General features: G+C 27.7%; 1 protein-coding gene across 10 annotated transcripts in view; it reads left to right on the top strand.

Moving 5' to 3' along the window:
- The window catches only part of LOC107165232 (limbic system-associated membrane protein-like), a 475,565-nt gene that overhangs the window by 397,725 nt on the left and 57,404 nt on the right, over window positions 1-20,436 (top strand). For all 10 annotated transcript variants that reach the window (XM_089227117.1, XM_089227118.1, XM_089227110.1 and 7 more), the window contains 3 exons: window positions 1,880-2,093; window positions 12,880-13,063; window positions 17,990-18,129. In XM_089227117.1, the coding sequence (XP_089083243.1) occupies window positions 1,880-2,093; window positions 12,880-13,063; window positions 17,990-18,129 (538 nt within the window). The remainder of the gene's footprint in view (window positions 1-1,879; window positions 2,094-12,879; window positions 13,064-17,989; window positions 18,130-20,436) is intronic.

Below are 20,436 nucleotides of genomic sequence, written 5' to 3'. Positions count from 1 at the left end.
CATATAAATAAGAAATTGTCTTTGTGGGTAAAAACACTCTCTGTACACCTAATTATGTATGAAATATTAAATTAGAAATTAATATGTTTTTCTAAAATTAAAATCAAAATCGTTATTCATGATACAAAAAAAATTGAGAATGTGAGATAAACAAAAAACATAAATTAGGTGATTCTTTGTACCTACCTATTACAATATAAATTATTACGCTGTTGGTAACATATACCAAACATTCAACGTTCAGGACATTGATAATTGTGTTATAGTTTATAATTTGTTGTATTGTTAAAAAAAGAATGTTGGTTAGTGCATTCAATAAATTCAATTAGTTCATTTTACAAAAACTAATAAAAAATAAAAATCTATATCATCATTGATACTGAGAACTATGCCGGTAGAAAATGTGTTTTGATAGATACTAATTTCAATATAATAATAATTTTAACTTCTATTATTACAATGTAATTTGACACTACCAATGATATAACATAACAGTACATTTAGTTGAAGACATTATCAATGGTTTTTTTTTTAAAAATATTTCGCTCTAAATCAAATGTTTCTTTTTCATTTTACATAAAATTATTCATAATTTATATTTATTGACCGGCGCAAAGTATAGGCAATTTTGGTATACCAGTGAATAGGTAGATTTTGGTTGGTATACAACTTTGTTTTCGATTTGAATAGAATGCATTCGTAAAAAAAAACAAATAATGGTATGCTATGACGAATAAAGATAAATATAGATAATAACTTCATTATAGATTCAATTCATATTTTGAAGATTGTTAATTATTTCTTATGTAAGTGTCGGGTACAAATGGTGATTGATATGTCTCTTCGCCAAAAAATAAAAATAAAACCATGAATCACTGATAATACAGAATATCATTTTTTTTATTAAAATGTATAAGCTTTTAAAATATGTTATTGCATACAATTTTTAGTTTAAAAATAGATTTAACTAACTTTTTATGTTTTTTTAAAATTAATGGGTGTCTATAATAATTTTACTTTACATTGGATAATTATATGATGATTAAGTATTAGTATATTTAATGTGTGTTTTTTTTATTTCTATACAAATTTTTCTCTTACAAAAATGGCAAGTGCAAGCCTGTGTAAACGTAAAACAAATTATTTGTTTAAAACAGTTTTCTCTTAAAAAGTAATATGAAGATTCTGAGCGAAGCGATGAATGTATTGATTTTTTTTTTCTGTGCGTCTAAAAACTCTTTTCAGTAAGAAAAATACTTAAATTTTGAACTTTGGAAGTGGTTTTTGGTAGTGAATTGGATCAATTTAGTACTTAGAAGAGTCAAAAATACAAAAGCATGGTATTTTTTTTTTTTAATATAGAAACGGAAAAACAAAAAGTTATTAATAGACTGGAATTTTCATACAAAAGCAGTTTATGATCAAATCGAATTTGTTTTATTGGTGTTACATAACAGTAATTTACTCAAAAACAAAGTACCTTAGTACTATAGGTAAAAAAGAGTGGTTACGAATTTTAATTTATTTTAATTTTTAAACCCTTAAATAGGTTACTTTCTACGGTCTCTTATAATTCAACCTTAAAAACATATAATATGACTATTGTTAGATTTTCAAATGAAGTCATTTTTATAGTCAAGTTAAATTAGATTTATCATAAATAATAATAAATTAATGTGATATATTAAACTTAATAATATTATTTTAGACAATATTAGAAAAAAACTAAAATCCTAAATTTTAGTGTTAGTGTAAATTAATTATTTAAACCTCAAAAGGTGGCTTAATTGTGTATTTATATTAAACTGCGGGATATATTGTTTTTATCTGAATTACATGTTTAACAATTTTCATATTATTGATAACTTGTTGGTAACAGGTGACATGGGTTCATAGAAAATCAGACGATATCCAATTGCTGACCGTTGGCCGACAGGTGCATAGCTCAGATCAGAGGATATCGTTGAGCTTCAGATATCCTAATAACTGGAGACTTCAAATTGTCTACATAACCGACAGGGACGATGGGGTGTACGAGTGTCAAGTAGCAACACACCCGCCGACCACCAAAAAAACGTACCTTAGAGTCGATGGTATGTCAATTTTAATAAAATAAAATATGTTAATTATATATGTTTACTTAAACTTAAATATGGATATGTGATTAGAAATTTTTTTAAAACGGCTATCATAGAAAACTATGAAAATTTGACGAAATGTATTATTATTTTAGTATGTAAGTCATAATATTATAACGGTTTCGTTAAAATATCTTTTTCTTTGAGCCGCAAAAACAGTATACGATGATAATACTTCAAGAAATTTAAAATGAATATCTGAAAAAAAAAATAAAAAAACTCTTTACACTTTACATTATTGTTTAATATCAGTATTTTTTCAAATTATGCTTCATATCATTTCTTCTAAATAATTTACTGTTTTATCTAACGAATACCTTATAAAGTGAAGCATTATTAAATACCTTTAGCAGTAGGTATGATCGTCGTATTCCCAAGAATTCAAAAATTTTATCCATATATCTACCATTAGAGTATTAATAATATTATTTTTAAATAAAAACGTAGGTCCCTATCAACGTTTAAAATAGTAAGTAATAAAAAAAACACAAAATTTGTACATTGACATACCAACATGTTTTTATAAATATAATTCACCTCATTATCCTATGCAACACTTCTGTTAAGTAAAATACTATTACTAAGTTATTCACAACGTTAAGTTGTAACAGGATCTAATAATTTTGTATATTATATTATCATAAAGGTTTAAAAATAATATTTACTACTTATACTTATACTATATACTACTTTAATTTATATTTTTTAAACTCATCATACAAATGGATAACTATTATATTATTACAACTAAATTACAAATTTACAAACAAATAATTCATTTAAAAATAATTTTACTACGTCCAATCATTTATGTTTTCCCATAATATATACCCTAATAATGTATCTTTTTTTCTCCTTATCCGATATATGATTACCTATGATTACCACATTCATTATTATATCATTATGCCTCGTTACCAAACTATTACTTTCTGCATCTATACAATTGTATTAATATTTTAACCGTTAAACTGTAAAAGTTTGTAAAGAAACTGGAAGTTCTAAAATAAAAATAATAATTTTTAAGAGAAAATATCAGATAGTTGTTTTATAGATATAAAATAAATATAAATATAAATATTATAAAAATACTAATTAAATTAATTTGAAAAGAGTATAATTTAATCATAACTGAATGCTTCAAGTAATAATATTAATTATAATTGTGATTGCTCACATAAATTTCGGTTTTATTATACCTTTTGAAACTGTAATATGTATATAAGTATAAAATATTACAAAAATGTATTTACAATTCTTTCAAATAACATGATTTAAAAAAATAAGATTTATTGATCTTACATTAACATCGGTAGCAACAGCACTATTAGTAAAGTTATTAAATCAATTACGGTTTTTTACTAATCAATAAAATTCCTTAAATTGTATTATTTAAATTAAATTTTAGAATTTAGATTTTTTTCAAAATATTTATACTTGCTTGGTAGTAACATGCGTCCGGTCCGAGTGCTGCGTCTAGAGTGTTACTTATTTTTTTTTTCTAACATAATATAAGTAAATTGTAAACATGTAGGTAGCTTAATATAAAATTTTAATGGAATTACTGTTCAATATAATGTTATCAAATTTTCTGATCATGATTCAAGTTAATTTATTTCTAAAAACAAAAATAGATTTATATTAAAAGTCTTAAAAAAATAATTGCCTTTGGTAAAAACCCGTTTTTTAAATTAAATTGATTTGATATTTATAATCAATTTAAACAAATATTTACTAAGTTTACTTGCAAATATTAATTACATTACGTACCTATTTAAGATGGTATTTAAGACTTTTAATACCTTCGTTCTATTTTTGTTATAATATTTGTTCAATAAATTAAAAATTTTAAAAATTTGATAATATTATAATGCATTGTATTATATATATAAAAACATAATGTCTTATTATGTATGATAATATTTTTAAACGTATTACAATTTTTAACTCTCTCTCTCTCTCTCTCTCTCTGTCTATGTCTATCTCTATGTATATGCATAATTTTACGAAACACATATAATAATGTTATATAATTATAAATCAAATTTTTAATAATTATAATTAAATATTTTTTTAAATGTACAGTTAAAAAAAGCGGGTAAGTAAGTGGATGTCGCTCTGCAGTACAACAGTAGGTTACAAGTAAGTTACTGTAATGGATGGTATGAAATTTTAATTCAATGATGTAATATCATTGTATACGAAAAACGATTCTGAGTGGAAACGGTTTATCAGTCTAGGATATGTTATACTATATTAACAGAGCCGCATTTAACGGGGGGCAAGGAGGGGCAACTGCCCAGGGGCGGAAAATTTTATGGTGTTTGATAGGGTGGAAAATTTTTAAGGATCAAAATAAAATAAAAAATTAAGGGTAGCATATTTCAATTTGCCCCGGGGCGGCAACATAGCTTAACGCAGCACTGTATATTAATTATATTGTTATGATTTCAAAAAAAAAAAAAAAACGACGTCCGTAATTATTTAATATTATAAAATCGTGAAATCGTACATTTTTCTCCTTTAACCGTTTTTATTTCGAGTACCGTTTCGAAAATCGAAAAATGACCTCTCTAAAGTACCAGCTCAAAAAAATTACCTTTCAGGAAAAATGCTACATTTGATACACTTTGAACATGTTTAGAAGGAGAAAAAGTGTATACAGAATAAAAAAGAAAAGGAAATAAACATCATTGTAAAACCAATACATTCCTCGCTCCGCTCAGAATCTAAAATTGTAGGTATAAAATATAATAAACATATTATTTTACTTGCTATATAGGTAGCGAATGAGCGGTTTCTCATAAAATAAATTTCTTATTAAAGGGCTCAAAACTAAATAGTTGAAAAATATATAAATAAATAAATTGCATATCTAATATGCAAATACATTAAGTATATTATTATAAATGAAACATAAAAATCGGTATCGACGGGAATGACACATTTTATTGACAGTTATTATTATGTTGAACGTGATGCGCATTTCATAGAAAAATAACGTTCAAGTGTACCAACAGGAAATTATACAGACATCTGTTTTTATGTATAATCTATATATATTGACAACCTTTTACTTGAAATTAAATTATGCTAAAGGTACTGTTCTTTTGTTTAAACAACATTTCTTTGTCATTTACATTCTCCCATTGAAAAAAAAAAAATGTATTTTATATTTCATATAATATATTATCGAGGTAGAAAGTTAAATTATAAATCCGAATTCGGTGTCTTAGAACTTGTGCACTTCAATTTCATATTTTAAAACTTTGGATTTACTACTTAGGGATTACTTTAAATCCTACGTAGGTATTTAATGAACGCCAAACTTTATTTCACCGTGTCCGCAATCATTACTATCATCGTCTACCTGTAAGTTCCGGCTAATAAACTCTATCAATTTCAATTACGTGAACCCCGACACCGACAAGGCGATAACAATAATGATTCATAGAAATCCGCTAATAAATTATCATTGCATGTTTTATCCGTTAATACCAGTAATACTAGATCATTTTTATGTTCGATTGGAAAGCAATGTTTTTAAATTTTTTTACACAAAAGATACTCGTTTGTTCGAAAGTTTCATGATATTATGTTTGCTCATGGTTGTCAAATTATTGATTATCTACATTTGTTTATAAGCAAAACAAACATTTATGGTCCACGAGAATATTCCATCGATTATTAAAGTCGCATTGGTACTGCGAGTCGATAAAGCGATATTATAGGCACGGGGGGTTAGGTAAATATATTTTTACATTCGGAATTCACAAATATTTTTTTCCAATATAATATGATATTCAAAAACAATAGGTAGATTTGTTTTGTTTGGTTAGCACAACTTAATATGAGTTAATAATTCAATATTTATTTCATTGTGATGAAAATATATATTATATTTTATTATGAATACATTGTACTGTGATTTTAACTATTTATCATACTACACGTGGAGCAAATAATTACCACAAAACCGTTTTTTATTGCAGTACCAATGACGTTGTCGTAAAAATATCTGCGTCATATGCCTTAGTAGGTAGGTATCTACCTATAGTTTATCGACATCAGTCAAATATTTCCAATATTATTTTTCCATTAGTGTGTCCGTGCAAAGCGGTCAAATCGTTTCAGGTCAGAGTCCCGCAATTATTTATCCCAATCCCATGCGCCTGTTTGTAGTCGTGTGCTGGCTTGATAAAATTCAACCTTGAATGCAGTCCAAGGAACAGCCACGATCTGTTATATTACTATATTAACTTTGTGGAATTGAAAAGGATATCAATTATAATTTATCATACACGAATTTCACCTTGTATTAAATATATACCTATTTATTTTTACGTAGAAAATACTAAACTTTTTGGAGATTATCGTTCGTACTAAAAAAAAAAAAATTAGAATTAAACTTAAAACCAATTAATTAGAATTTAAAAAAAAATCGGTGGTAAAAATTCTATCTTACGTCATCGTCAAGACCATTTTACCAGTTTATCGAATTTATGGGAGCTCGATTCGTGTTTAAAAAACGAACATTCACTAAAATATATTTATTTCACATCCCAAACTATAATAATATTTCTGTACCCAATAAAGCTTTATAGATTAATACGATTTATTTTTCTTAGTTTTAATTTAATTGTTATTTATAATGAAGTTATTTTTTTTATTTAAAAATAACTCTTCTTACGATATTATAAGGTTTTCCGATTCACCCACATGCACGATAGATATACATATATACACAGTCCATAAATTTACAGAAATAGGAAGCAAGTCGATCGTAAATTCGTAAAATAATACTGGATCTGTTCATTATTATTAAAAATACCAACGGTAGGAAATCGAAACGTATTTTATTTTCGGACCGTTATTAAATGTATCTAAAAACGAGAACAATAAACCATAAAAACGTATTATTATTTATTATGACACCGTGCGGTTATCAGCTATAAAATATTTATATTTATAGTATTTCGAGATTTTTTGAACGGAACTCGAACCTGTGATTACGACGCGTGTCGACCCGTCTCGTCGATAATACTATTTTATTATTATTTTAATATATTATATCAGATAATATGATAATAGTACCTACCTATTTCATAATATTAATATTATTAGCGGTCGCGCGTCCGTTTCCGAATTTGGTTAGTGTGATTAAATGTTATGACACCTATATAAAACCAGCCGTCGTGCATGTTCAAATATTTTGAATAATATATTCGGCTGACTGGAAAGCACGCAAAGTCATCGTGTTATCCTGCAATAATTATTGTTCCCGCAGTGGCAGTGTAATGGGCAATGGCTGATATTGTATGTATACACACTATACGAAGTACGAAGTGACCGAAAACCTCAATAATACAATTACTGTGTATATTATAGGGCCACTAAAACAGCCGTAAACAAAACGTCCCCCAATCCCTCGACAAAACGTTTACGGCTTTTTATCGTATTAACTACACTCAGCAGTTCGCGACGATCTTTGTCAGATTCAAATATTCTATGATGACACCTTTGAAAGCACATCGTGTTACATAATATCACGGATAATTAATGTGCCAAGGCCTTTCCGCCAAGTGTTTCACATCGGCCGCATTAATCAAAACGTAGGTACAGTATGCATGATGATGTTATGTAAATGTTGACGATTTTTGCACATGTGAAATCGCGTACAAACCATGATGATTATAGCTAACCATTTTTTTTTTCTCCATTACAGTATCTCGCTCTCGCTCTATATATCCATACCGGTTCACCAGAATATATACCACCTAACACCTGCTCCGCCCAATCGTTTTGTATAATAGGACCCCATTAATAATAATTTATTTTATTTTATTATATTATAATCGCACACAGTATGCATTAAATAACGCTCTGCGGCTCTTATATAATATTAATAATTATTATTATTGTTATTATTAATTACATGTGTACACATCGAGATCATTAAAATAACAGCAATAGAGAATAACAATTATACCTAACTGTTTATGTAAAGGTGCTTTAATAAAAATGTAATTTTTTTGTACTTCTTACCGAAAAAATATTTTTAAAAAAAATTGTATAGACCTTTTTTTCACAAGGGGTGCGAAATCTTGTGGCAACCACAAAATGTATATTTATTACATCAATATTTACCAATTGTTTTCCTTTTCTTGAACACGCAATACTCTGTACACGTATGGTTGAAATCTTGAATGTACCCTCTGTAGAAATTAGCGAACTAAAAAATAGTCACCAACGCTGATAGTGATGTATCGTATATGTGGCATTACTTATTTGTGTCTTTATAATAATATAATGACGAATTTCCGTTCATTTTTATAAATATTTTATACTTTGTAAACTACCTAACTAAATCAAAATAACATGCTCGCATTGTGACTGCTCCGGTTTGAGCATCAATGAAGTCAAAATTGTACAAAATTATACAATATCCAGTGCCCAGCTATACCGATCACGCTATCGTGATGTCTCAAGTTCTGAGGACGTTTATTTTCGACGCTAATGAATGCAAAAGTAATAGGCGCAGCGAGCCGGACAATCCGATTCCCATCACAATATGTTCATTGTTTCTCTGACTTACACAATTGAACATTCATAATTGTTATTATTATTATTATTACTAGCTTTACCTACCATTGTCATTCCGACGTTTTATTTTATCTTGTTGTGTTTACCCTGTTTTACTCGTTCTGTAAATACGTGGCGTAGTGACTGTGAATCGTTCACAATGATTTATAACTACCTATATGAAAACCCTATGCAAGCTTTTTATACTATAAAAATTGTATCTGCAACTGTAAGAATTGGTATTTTATACTTGTCAATTATTTTACTATGATATTATTTTTGTTATTATAAAATTATTTATTATTATTATTATTATTTTATACTCATCAATTATTTTACTATGGAATTATTGTAACTTGTAAGAGTGGACATACGTTTAATATAATCCTCCTGAAGAATCGCGATTCCCCTCAGATTTCGTCAACTAATTATTGAAGATCACCACTCGCTAACACTAAACTAAACTCATAAAACCTCAACGTGTAAACAAGAGAAATATTTTTATTTGTTGTTTTTGTTGGAAGATCGTCACTTATAAAGGTTGAGGATCACTGGTCCATACAAACAGATTCTCTCCATAAACTAGGTACAAGCCAAATTAAAATATTAAATAAGATAATATTTTAATATCAGATAGCAATTGTATATTATGAGTATTTTGTGTTATGAGTTAATTTATACTCGTAAAATTGTTTACTTACAACCCGAGTAATCCGTTCGTTCGTATTCGTACAATTCGCGTCAGGTTCTTGTAAGGGTTTTAAGTATTTCAACAATATAATATTATACTGCTGATAGTTTCTTTCAACATAATTTTAATTTTAATTGCCTCACAATACATGTCTATCCTGTTCTTTATACACCAATTGTAATAAATAATATTCGCATGATTTATTGTATTAAAAATGAATTATGCTATACAATATCGTAATTCACACTTTAGAAAAGTTAATTGAAACTCGTTTCGCATATTGTGATTTAAGTAACATATAATTCTATGTATATGCATTAATAATTATAAAAGTGTAGAGTTTTTGTTTGTTTCGTCAACGTTTAATACCAGCAAGTAATTAAAAAAAATCAAAACTAATAATATCTACACACAAGAAAATCAACGATTTTTATATGCCTATTTATGCTTATAAATAAATAAGTTCTTCTGAAATAATATATATATTACTTTTCTTGATAAAAGAAAGAAATCAACTGACTGTAAATAAATTGCACGAAATGTTTCTTATCAAGTATTATTTAACTTATATAATTTTGTTCAAAACGTTCATTGATGAATTATTCATATTGCACCGCTCCTCGTATATACTTTAGCCTTTACTCTCTGATTGACTAAATTGCATTATTATACCAAACTTCATGATTTCATTCTCCTTTAAGTCTATCAAATATGGTACTGTGTTTTAGTGTCGTTTATTTTACAAATATAAACTTTATAAACTTAATGATAAACACTATTTAAAAAAAAAAAAATTAAAACCACTTTTCACACATACAAGTAAAATCAATTAAAAATGCATACTATTACACGATAATATTCTTTTCATTATTAAAAACAACAACGTGATTAATATTTTATTAATATTTAATTTTCTGTTTACATTCGTATAATAAAATGGTGCGAAAAAAAAAGTCAAGTACTTTATATTAAATGTAGTGGGTATAATATTTTATATCCAACGTGAAATTATTTATAAATTATACCAACATAGGTAATAGATTTTCCTTTAAAATTTTAATAAAAAAAAAAAAAACTTAAATATTAAAATACAGTAACAGAAAAGATCTGGTTTGTTAGAAATTAATTATTCTATTTATTGGTAAAAAAAATTACCATTGTATATTTTTATATAAAACTTTTTGAATATCAAATTGTATTATTAAAAGAATGATTCACGAGCTGCTACCGTTTAAATTTTAATGTAAAGGTGTGGATGGTGAGTTAAACTGATGAAGAGTATTATTATTATTTTTACCTTTCGTTAAATTTTGAAAACTTTAAATATATTTATAATATACTGTTAGTTGCCTACTTAACATAATACGAATTATTCATAAAACTCAGTATAAACTATGAAAAATTAAATAGCTTTTTAAAAATTAAAATCTTGTAGATAAGTCAAATAGGTCTTAGAAAATATTTCAACGTGATAATATTTAATCTTTTAATGCCATCGACTGATATGTTTAATTTTTTTTCCTGTTTCAATAAAGAATAATGGAATAAATTATTTTAACCTCCATTAATAGATTTGTTTCATGGCACATAAGTAGATTTTTTTATTTCAACATATTTTTTTCTAGCCATAACTTTTGTAAAAGTAACTTAACATTCATTCTAATAAAATGTCGAATTTCGAATACACCCAATCTATAAATAAATATTAACTCATAAATATATATCAAATAACATTCTTCTCTAATTTTAATAATAACAATGAACTACATTTTTTTATTGAATAATTATATAAATATTTTTTTTAATTGTTGTGTATTTTATTTACATTTATATTATAATACATAACTAAAAATTAAGGCTGATTTTTTTTGTCGTGCTAGATATTATATATACTTCTAAATATCTATAAAAAAATTTTTTACAATTACATTATAAATATTTTAGTATGAAATTCTTTCTTGGTTTACCCTATAAAAAGATAAAACCAAGATATTAGCTTTAATAAAATCAAAAAAAAAATCTATACAGGCGCCTATAAAATTATCATTATTAAGTAATCTTATATGAACATTTTTATATTTATATATGTATATGTTTCCTTAGACTTATTTTTTTATAACTATAACAAATGTAATTATACATACATTTATCTATTTACGTGACATTATACTTATATACTAGTGAACTATATGATCCTCTACTTAACTCAATATCGGAAGCAACTAGTATGAAGATTTTTGGAAGAAACTTATTATATCATAATATTATGAACTACCTGTTCATGGGTTACAGATATTGTAGATATTCAACCATTTTGTATATGACAATAATGATAATTAAATTCGTATATATTTTTGGAGGCAACTATAATATATACCATTTTTTTTTACGTTTAATCAAATATCAATTTTTAAAATACTGTACAGATTGACTTGTTTAAAAGGAAAAAACATTAAATTATCAAGCAATATTTACTGTACATATTTACTCGGAAGTGTAAAATAATTAAGAAAAAATACATAAATATACATTTTAAAATATATCATTTCGTATTTTCAAGTTTATGAGAAAAAGTTTCTAAAACCGGAAATAATTTGTTTAAACATAATATTAATATTTTTGGGTCAGAAATATTTAATCCATTCATAAACAATTGAGAATTTAAAAAACAAACAGCGATGCAAGTGTTATATTCCATAAAATATCATAATGCACCTATACATTGTATACAGTACTTTGTTCACCAGCTAACCCTAACCTAACCTCATAGAGACATATGATTTGTTTTGTATTTTTTTGTTTTTAATTAAAACGTATTTCTTTATGTTCGGTATAGTTACAACGATGGTTACATATTTCAAGGTTATGACAAAAGGTTATGTTGCCTCCAATTGAAACAATATATATATATATATATATATATGTATATAATATATATACACATAATTCTAGAGGCGCGTATTAAATTCGGTCCTTTCGTTTCCCCTAGGGTCTCGTTTGTGCGAGAAACGAGTGACCTCCTATGATATTCCCAAACCAGTCGTTTGGAAACGGTCGCCGCCGCCTCCACCGAGATCCAATAAAAGCTTATTCTCTATACATATACCTATATGATATATACATATGCATAACGTCCACTCGGTATATACCTACCCTTTTCGGTTAACATATGCTGTGCGGACTTAAAGCGTTTCGTCAAACACGATTTTCAAGTTAAACCAGGGTCTCACTATATAGAGTTTACTTCGGATTACTTTTAGTGGCTTATTGACACCATGGTGAAGTACGTGCAAAAGTTACGCATACTTACGTGATTAAAACAACTACAAAAAACTACTGATATCGGTCATGTGTTCCCATCACCTGTCACCTATAATTTGTCTGTCCCACAACCTACGACAATATTACTACCCCTTTATCAGCAGCAGCTGTATTTCATATATTATTTTAAATTTTGTGTGTCCGCAGTGCCTACGGTACGCATGTCAGTAACCGGTACCGGCGATGTTACCGGAGGCGGTAGCGACGTTTTCTACAAGACCGGTAGCACTCTGGAGATCGTGTGCAAAGTTGTGCACGCCGGTAGCAACAACGGATCCAAAGTGTCGTGGTACAGAGGACGACAAACGATTTCAACCGGAATCACCGAGAGGTAAGCCAGTTTCGTAATCATTATTCACTATTTTCAATCTGTGCATGGCAGCTATAGTATTTGGTATGGCTGCGTCGTCAGATCCCAAACGGCTCCCGTCTATTGTTTGCTTATTTCCAAATGGCTCCCATCAAAAAAGGTTTTACGAACAGGTAAATTGTCAATAGGCTCCCGTCGAAAAAAAAAATGTACAAACAAATAAAAACATAAAAATTATATAATTTTATTCCACAATAATTATTGGACATTATGGCAGCTTATTTTTCAAAACAGCCTACATAATAACTGCGCGATGTTATTGTTATTACGCTTCTCGAGATTCTGTTGTTATACCTAGTATATATAGTTCCTGTGCATAATATTTTTAAATTTAAAATTTATTAGACGCAATATCAAAAATATAGGATATATTGATTATATTGAAATCCAATATACAATCTGGAACGCAAATTAAAGCTTGAAGTCATTTTACTACACCAAGATCGAAAAAAAAATAAAAGCTCGTTGAATAAATCATTTACGAGTTTTCATCAAATAAAATAGCACGCACATGGTGTACATAAAATGAGCGTATGTAATTTGCGCCAAATAAAATTAAATAAAAAGGAATTGTGTAATCTGTGCCCCAGAGTACCTACTAAAATTGTAATTTGTGCTTTTTTCCACCTTATTAAAATAGTAATTTGCGCCACTTATATTATAATAATATAAATAACTCAATGTATATTAAATATGTAAATTATCGTTAAGTAATAAAACATATTATAAAAATCAGTCTTATTAAACTCGTAATTATAAATAAATGTATATAAAAAATCAAACTCCATGCATATTAAACATCTAAATTGTCGTTAATTAATGAAACATATAAAAATCAGTCATAATTATAAATAATTCGACGATATTAAGACGATATGTGACACGCGTCGGACGCATCAGAACGTATTATTGTATATCCTATGCGATATCGCTAAATTATTTATCTGCTGGTAAATTCCAACTGCTATTAAAGTTGAAAGAGTGGCGCAAATTACATATTCCATTTTGTTTTCTTTAGTGGCGCAAAATACAAGTTATATTTTTATATTTTGGCGCAAATTACATACGTACTTATATGTACCTATTGGTGGTGCAAATTACAAGTAATAAAAGTGGCACAAAATACCATCTCCCCATAAAATAATTGCGCCTAACAAATTTTCTCGATATGTCTAATTTTTTTTGTATTTTTATGTATAAAAACATTTTTTTACATTTTTTTATATTTTTTCAACGTTAAAAATTTAAAATTTAAATATAAGCTTTTTTTATATTATAATTATAATAATTTACTTAAAGTACTACAAGATATTTTTAACTACACCTCTTTTAAGACAGTCCTAACTGTATAAAGTGAGAAGGAATTTGTGTTATAAAAATACTGGAGCCGTTTAGGAATTAACCTGTTCGTTAGACCATTTTTGAGGAAGCTGTTTGGAAATTGAGCTTTATGTAAAACGGGAGCCGAATCTACCACCGGCTGAGTACGAGTTGATTCCCGGGTGATTAAGAGGTACGAACGAGTTGATTCCCTGGTCATTATATATTTTTTTCAATGTTTAGTACAATATTTAGCCTATTAGCATAACTCAAGAAACACCATCACGAGGAGGTTGGCTCACAGTTTTCTCAAAATGTTGTTTTTTTTTAGTTTTTTCATATTTTGAAAATCATTCAATTTTTATTTATAAATTATTTTTTGTATTATATTATATTATATTTATTATTTATTAAAAAAATTAAGTAATTAGGTAAAAAATACAAAAAAATTCAGTAATTTAGTAAAAAAAATTAGTATTTTGGTAAAAATGTCTATCACATTGTTTTATAAATTGGTATTTACAGTTAATGAAATTATACAATAATAGTGAATCAACTCTTACCTACCTATTAATGACCCGAGAATCAACTCATACATACCTAATAATGACCCAGGAATCAACTACCTAATACATAAAATAGGTCTCGGGAATCAACTCACCTATCGCGTTTGATATTGGGCTCTACGAACCAAACCAAATAATTCGTATGTTGAATTACCTAAACTATATTATATGTGTAATTAATATTAGTTAAATAATTTTATCGTTTCTAAAAATTAATGAAACATGAATAAAGATCTATAATATTACCTCTCAAATCAGAAGTAAAATATGTTATGTTTAATGTATGTATTTAATGTATTTTAACTCTGTTTTGTAAGTATCTCATTGTTGTGACGTGACTATTTTTAAGCAAAATCATGTGTAATAAATAAAACCCCATCCATACCGAGCATTTTTTTAAAAAAAAATTACAGATTCCTTTTGTTTGTTTTAAGTTTTTTTATATAAAAGTTTAGCTTTTTTATTTATCGAATGAGGCTATACGAAGTCGAAAAAATCCCGATTTTCACCTGAGGTGACTTTTGTCCGGGCAACGCCGAGTGGGACAGCTAGTTAATAATATAATGAGCATATTTCATTTCCATTTTTATAATATAAATGTTATATTTTAAATGAAATATTTCTGATTTTCATAGACATTAAAGTAACTCCTAGATAAAAATACGTTCGTGAGAATGAAACCATTATTACAGATTTTAATATTTTACTTGTAATTTTTATTATTAGTTTTTTTTTATTCTTTATTGCATTTAAAATACAACCACTTTATGAAGTTTGTATAAATATATTTATTTTATTTTCAAATTAATCATTTTGTTATTAACATAAAATATGCATCAATTTTAAAGTTAAAAGTATTGTATATTTACAAAATATAAATTTTAATATTTAAATTACTGTACACCCAAGTGTGAGATAAATTCAGAACATCAGAATACAGTCGGCATTTATCTTTATAAAATTTTATTTTTAGTATTTTTTCAATTATTGTTGCATGAAATATATTTTATCACAATAACCGTAGACAAAGGCTTCGATATTTTTAAATAATAAATTAATAAATAACACTTTCATCGATGCACTCAAGTTGTGATCAAACTTATATTTAAGGTAAAATGCATATTATGAAACTTTAATTAATACTTAACACACTGTAGTACTGTACAATCATAAACACATGTTCTATAAATTTCAATAATTTAGGTAAGTGATAAATGATAATCAAAATGATTTAGAATTTCACGAAATCAATAAATGGCTGTATACTATTTGAACTGTTAGTTTAAGCGAAACAAGTGCAAAATAAATATTAATTTTAAAAAAAAATCGTTTAGTAAGAACAAATAATTTTATTATAACGTTGTAAAAAATATAATCGGTTCACAAATAAACGTATAGATTTGAATGCAAAGCAAACTTTAGGAACGTTGTTCAACATGCGTTTATTATTTGTGACAGGTTTGGACAGCACTTACTTCAAATTAAAACTTTAAAAATGTATTGTAACATTAGGTAATTAAAGTTACTGTTTGGATTTAATAGCAACTGGTTTTATTTATAAAGAAGTAGGTGCATTTAATTAAGTAGAAAGTCTAAATCATTATTTTTTTTTTTATTATTATTATTATTTACAAGATATTTACAATCAGCACAAAATAAAAAATTTAAAAAATGAATAAAAGAACAGTAAACGAATTTGATAATAGTAAAATATAACATGACAAGTATGACGGAAGAAGCCACCCAATGATGGCACTATCTATTTCGAGTACCTATTTATATAATAGGTTAGTTCATGCATCCAGTAGATAACGACATCAGTTTCTTTTAAGACGTCTAACAGGATTACCGGGAAAAGTAGGGTCTGCTAGATTTTTTATAAGTGGGTTAGGGTGATTGGTTAACTTAAATCATTAAATTTAAATTTGAATTTTCGATGGTCGTAAAAACAAAGCTCAAACTCGTTGACTGCTGGAACGGCGTTAATCAAACGCTTTATTATGAACGCCTACTATACTAACGACAAGATGAGTCAGTGCAAACGGCTGACTTCCGGTGAGACGTCCGTGTGAGATCTTACGGTTATTTCTGGTTTTTCTTTAATATATACATACGCATTATTTTTCTCTGTCTTTCTCTCTAAGCAATTTGAACGGGAAAAAAATAATACAACTAAGATAATACAAGAAAACCATCCACTTCCGGCAAATTCAATTTTCTAAATGGACCATTTCTTCCTCTTGGAACCACCTCTTTATATTCTTGTGTTCTATAATGAATACTAAAAAGCTGTTGATTTTTGTTTTTTTTTTTAACCTTTAATATAACTGAATAAATAATACATCAAAGATGAGTTTACTAAAATTCATAAATGTGTAATACATATATTGAATCCATATGGTTTCTAACATTACTTGCGTAATAAATTGATACTTCAATAACAATTGAAAATGTTATTATTATTAAGTCCATCAAATTCACCTTAAATAATTAACCATATATTAGCTACCTACTAAAAGAAATGTAATTTGTAATTATTAGGCATAATGCTAGGAAATTCCCTAAGTAGTTTACTATTTATGAATAACTCACTCTTCAATAATAATCGCAAACAATAAAAACCATTCGGATAACTGCTTAAAAAATAAATGATACTGTTCTTTTGTATTTTTTTTTTAATTTACATACTATACAATATAACACTATTATCAGTATTCAAAATAAAATTTATTATGAGAAAATCTCAAACTCATAATATTACGAACGCCTTTAGAAGCTTCAGCGCGCGTCACATTTCCACGTTCGTAATATATTATTATATAGAATATTATATCAATGAAATCATCCGGTCACAATAGTAATATTACATACTAGTGCATTTTATATCTACAATTTGAAATATTCTCTTACCCGCAGACGCTGTGGGTATCTATTTTTTTATTATTACCATTTCACTATGCATATTGTGTTTAATGTTGAGTTTTTTTCCTATCCCACGCAGCACCAGCAACGATTCTAGTTACACCACAATCGTGTCCACTCTGAAAATCAATCATGTACAGAAAACGCATTCGGGAAACTACACGTGCTTGGTTGGATCACCGTCAGCGTCAGCGGCCGTCACAATCCACATACTTAACGGTGAGCAACTTTATACTTAAATATTATTGTTTTCTGCACCGTCGCGCGTCGTCTGTTCATTTGTCATAACTATATTATTACTATTTTTTGTTTTATGCACTATGTAAAATTATTGAATTGAAAAATCTACCTTTACTCATATGACAGACATACCAGGATGAATGAAATATCTGAATTTCGAATTTTATATATTTTATCAGATGATCATCATGGCGTACTCGGAGATTCCCAATTTTTTTTATTATAGGGGTGAGTGGTAAACTGGTTAACTGAACTTTGGTGGTAATATTAAAGACACAAATAAAGAGATTTATGGAACAGTGGAGGAAGAGGGGATATAACCCCTAACCCACCCGTCCTGTAACGCCGCTGCATACAATCGTGATACTCTCTATGTATGTAGGTACCTAGTGTTAGTGTATATTAGTGCATACCTATAGAATTATAATACGTATCAACTCTGTTTTTTAACACATGTGACGTCCAACGCAAACTAACATTATTATAATTCATAATTGTACTAGCAGGTACCGTATGCGCGCGGCATGCGACCGCGAAATAGATAAGGCATACTATCCCGCGCGCCTCAGTCTCCGCCGATCCAATACTTCACCACTTTACCGGCAGTCGCACACACGCTCCCCTCCTAGTACCCACGGCTCAGAGTACCGGCCACTCATGTTAGCAGTAACGTATATGTGACCCCCTCCCTCACCTGTCGTTTTTCCGTGCCACCTAAGATCGCAAAGTACTGACCGACACCAGCAAAAGCCACCACTACCTTTTCTCCCGTCTCAGCTCCCGGTACCATGAGCGAGTAGCACGCGTTTTGCTGGTGCGCCGAAGGGCGGTACAGGACACACACTGGTTACTGGTACGTATTTTGGTACATCTTTTGTTATTATTCTCACCGTGGCCGGTACTGTTAGGGTATTATTATTTATTGCTATGCTATTATATTGTTGTTATTATACTTATGTATTATGATATATTATTGTTGTTCTCCCGCCGGTGAGCCGCTCCGTCGGAGCCGTGTGCTGAGTGGTGTTCATATTTCATTTTTTAAAATGCATTATTAGTTTTATACTTTATTTTGACCGAGTTTTATGCCTTCGGCTTTCTCGGCACCAACTTAAATACTAAATTTGGAAAATATAAATATATATATTTTTCCCCAAATTGAGGTGTTATTATTTCACCGTCGGTCACCTTTCCTATTACTGGTTCAAATGTACCTATTCCCGTTCTTATATATATTAAAAAAGAAAAAATCCACGGCACTCCGGCCTTCGGGTCTCGGTCCGTGGTTGGCGACCGTGAACGTTCTCGAGGCGGCCACATGACTCTCGAAAACATGACAAATATAATCGAGCAGTCACACACACCAAATACAGATTATATATAAATGATGAAAATATACTAAATTTCATAATACGCATTCTAACCATTGTTATCTATATTACTTAAATCAGTAGGTATCAATATTATCAACGTATTATAAGCCAACATTTGAATTCATTATAGTTTATAATAATAAAATAGGTACTTTATATTGTCATTGTGTGGTCCATGGCTTCAAATAATTTCAAGTATTTAATTACAAAAATATGTTAACACTCAAATAATTTGTATTTTAAATTTTTTGCGTGATACTAAAAAAAAATAAACAAATAGAAAATTTCAAATAGAAATACAAACATTAGTTATACTTTTATAAAATATTTTTATTTTTATTTTTATTTTATTTTTCTACGCTATTCTTACGCTTGTGATCACAATATGATGTATGTTACAATGTATAGAACACATCAAATTTATCGATCATCAGATTTGACATTTTTGATATTGATCGTATTTCGATCAAGCAGGATATTTTATTGTACTAATTACATCAAACAAATAAAGATATATAGACGGTTCCAAATACTATACAATTAAATTAAAACTAATTCAAAAACTTTTAGTTTATTTTTATTTTTTATACAATACCTATATATTTTAATTATAATTAAATCTATTAAATCAATTGCAGAATTCGAATATCTAGTACGTCAATAGAGTAGATTTTTCATTACAAAAAAAATCAATAAAAAGTTACAAAAAACATCGGAATCGAGCAAATTAAAAATCTTATTAAATCTTAAATGTAATATTTAGTATTATGATCTCAAGAAAATTAATATTATAATTTATCGATTTAAAATTATGTTAAATTTCAGTAAAATAGCTAATAATTTATGATTATTTATTATTATTTTTTAATTTATCTGTTTTTATAATTATCTCAAATACCTATTCAATTTTTGC

This window comes from Diuraphis noxia, unplaced genomic scaffold, assembly GCF_037042655.1.
Source record: "Diuraphis noxia isolate RWA-SAM2 unplaced genomic scaffold, SU_Dnox_SAM2 contig0004, whole genome shotgun sequence".
In the NCBI taxonomy this organism is placed as follows: domain Eukaryota; kingdom Metazoa; phylum Arthropoda; class Insecta; order Hemiptera; family Aphididae; genus Diuraphis; species Diuraphis noxia.
Note: the sequence above shows the minus strand (reverse complement) of the source record. Positions and strands in the feature narration are given on the sequence as shown.